Source organism: Sphaerulina musiva, assembly GCF_000320565.1.
Source record: "Sphaerulina musiva SO2202 unplaced genomic scaffold SEPMUscaffold_5, whole genome shotgun sequence".
Lineage (NCBI taxonomy): Eukaryota > Fungi > Ascomycota > Dothideomycetes > Mycosphaerellales > Mycosphaerellaceae > Sphaerulina > Sphaerulina musiva.
Window position 1 is genome coordinate 1,477,227 of NW_016017387.1, and position 2,817 is coordinate 1,480,043.

General features: G+C 44.9%; 2 protein-coding genes across 2 annotated transcripts; one reads left to right on the forward strand and one right to left on the reverse strand.

Moving 5' to 3' along the window:
* Nucleotides 1–358: 358 nt before the first annotated feature.
* On the forward strand, nucleotides 359–1,388 carry SEPMUDRAFT_86207 (uncharacterized protein). Its single transcript, XM_016910407.1, has one exon. It carries the CDS (start codon nucleotides 527–529, stop codon nucleotides 674–676), a length of 150 nt encoding a protein of 49 aa, XP_016760969.1. The 5' UTR covers nucleotides 359–526; the 3' UTR covers nucleotides 677–1,388.
* Nucleotides 1,389–1,466: 78 nt separating this feature from the next.
* On the reverse strand, nucleotides 1,467–2,046 carry SEPMUDRAFT_117397 (uncharacterized protein; the record flags this gene model as incomplete). Its single annotated transcript, XM_016901334.1, has 2 exons — nucleotides 1,467–1,968; nucleotides 2,030–2,046. 2 exons carry the CDS (start codon nucleotides 2,044–2,046, stop codon nucleotides 1,467–1,469), a joined length of 519 nt encoding a protein of 172 aa, XP_016760970.1.
* Between the last annotated feature and the right edge of the window lie 771 nt (nucleotides 2,047–2,817).

Consider the following 2,817-nt stretch of genomic DNA (forward strand, 5'->3'; position numbering starts at 1 on the left):
GTCTATATACGCGTCGTAGTCGTGTATACTGTATATGTCGACACCGGTTGACTATATAGTAGTACTATACTAGCGACCAACAACCTCCTCTTTTTTGGCTATAGATACTACGAATATCGCTGTATTATTCGGCGTTGTCGCTGCCGCCGTGCTCGTCGCTATTACACCAATCGTCACAACCCCTATCGCAGAGCGCTAGTATCGGCCACCTGGCGTAATTACGACTCAAATCGAGCCTAGGAGAGGCAGGAAAGAGACGTACAAGTGCTTATATGGTCCAGAGCGATACTGTCACTATGTAACGCGTCTAAAACAGCCGGTGTTAATATCGTTAATCGAGGAATTGACCGAGCGTAGTGGCCTCGACGACTATGGAAAAGCGAGGGTTTCGGTTGCTAAGCAAGTGGTTATATTCTGCGATTTCGTTGCACACAACCGTAGTATCTCGGACCTAGAGCGGCAGTATGTCTATGTACGGAGGACGTTCGAGAGGATTATCGATAAAGTCAGTGTTGCACTGTGTCGAATGGCCGAGGATTACGTCCAACTACTAGATAATACTGCTATCCACTCAATTCTCAGAACCCCTAAATTTAGCTATTTCAAAGGAGCCCTAGGTGCGCTGGATAGTACATACATAAATGCCGTTATTCCGGAAGAGAGGCAGTCTGCGTAGCGTTGCCGGAAGGGTTTTATCGCGCAGAACGTACTAGCAGTATGCGATTTCAGCTATAACTTCCTCTATGCGCTCGTTGGTTACGAAGGATCTGCGAACGATGGGACGGTCGTTAATAGAGCGTTCAGGGTTGGAGGTCTACATGTACCAGAGGGCCGCTATTATCTCGCAGATGGTAGTTATTCGCCGAAGGACAATCGACTCTTAGTACTATATCAGCGTACAAGATACCACCTACGTAAGCAGATCGCGTCGAATGCCAAACCAGAGACAAAAGAAGAGCTTTTCAACCTCCGCTACGCGCAGCTAAGAAACTGCGTTGAGCGTATATTTGGTATTGTAAAGAAGCGCTTTGAGTACGTCCGTGTTGGTCCGTACCTAGGGCGCTCTATACTCGACCAAAAGCGTATTCTTATAGCGTGTTTTGTCCTCCATAACTACATTCTTGCGTACGGCGAACAACTACTCTCTACAGAGCCGCAGTTGCTACAATCGGACGGCTATATCGGCAACGACGATGTCTCTGGTATAGAGTATAAAGCACCGGGTTTCGAGGAGGACGAAGGAATGTTAAAGTTCCGAGATGAGATAGCGGAGGATATGTAGCAAGACTACCTCGAGCTGCTCGAGCACCGTAGCCAGGACCGTACTGGTATTAAGCAGGAGTAGTAGACCTTACACAGCTTATAATACTTGATAGTATACCAATCACGACGCTAACAACGATACTAATACCGAATGACCGTCCGAATAACCATCCGAATAACCGTCCAAATAACTGTCTGAATTACTATAAGAACGAACGTATCATCTCAACGTCTTCATTATCAACGACCATCTCAACGACCATCTCAATGTCTTCGTCGTCAAAGACCATCTCAACATCTTCTTCGATAGCGTTGCTATTGTTATAGCCGTCGTTATTGTCGTTGACGCTGTCAACGACGTCGTCCTCGCTATTGTCGTCGTCGTCGTCGCCATCGCTATCGCCATCGTTGTCGTCGTCGTCGTCGTCGTCGTTGTCGTCGTTATCTTCGAGCTTAGGGTAGCGCTCGTAGAACTCTTTCTTCAATATTGATAGGGCTGTACGAAGAGAGTTCGTATTACTTGTCTTATATTCGAGGCGACGTTCAAGTAGAGCTACCCTCTCTTCGAGGGTAACGACCTTAGCAGTAGCAGCGGCGGCGGAGGCAGAGGTAGCGGATATAAGTGTAGCAGAGGCAGTAACGGCGGCGGAGGCAGCGGATGCAAGTGTAGCAGAGGCATTGATAGCGGCGGAGGCAGCGTCCAAGCTGTACCCTTTTATATTAGTATACTACGAATATACTATAAGTAGAGTTCAGGATAACTTACATAGCTGTAGGAGACATAGTGCTAGTATTGGTATTGGTATCGGTATTGTTAATAGAGAAAAGAAGACAAAGGACGTAGCTCCTAAGTTGATAATATATGCAGTAGATACTCATATTGCTACCGTCCATTCGCATGTAGAAACACATATCAATCAACGAATAGATCAACAAATAGAGAATACGTCGGGTACGTAAAGAATAGTATAATAATTACTATTACTTTCACGACGAACACTACCTAGGTACGTCCGAATAAACGTATCAACGAACGCATACATATGCGTATACATGATAAGCGCATAAAGTATATCAATGCGTACGTGATGAATACTAGTAAAAAACCACTACAACTTTCACAACGAATACCTACCTGTAAAAGTTTGAACCTACCCCCGAAGGTACAGTATAAACCCCCGAAGATACTACGAATAGCGTGCATTCTACGTTTCTGTATTCTATACTTCTGTATTCGGCACTCTACATTCGGGGTTTCTATATTCTACGTTTCTGATTTAGATAGCCTCGACCTAACTAGAGCTCCGTCGTAGGAGGTAGGAGACGTAACGTTAGGTATGTAGTATACAATTCTAGGGTCTATCGCTAAGTACTATACACGAGAATACATTTATACCTATTACTTGGCCAAAATATGTCCAAATCTTACCTTTTTTTGATAGAAATGTACCGACGACTACACTTAAGTAGGCATCAAGTGTATAGTTGATAAGAAGTGACTCTGCGACTGTTATAAAGTATACAGCGGGAGGTGTATACTGCCAAGGCTACACG

Coding starts and splice junctions, on each gene's coding strand:
- SEPMUDRAFT_86207 (XM_016910407.1), top strand. CDS start 527: ATGGCCGAGGATTACGTCCAACTACTAGATAATACTGCTATCCACTCA.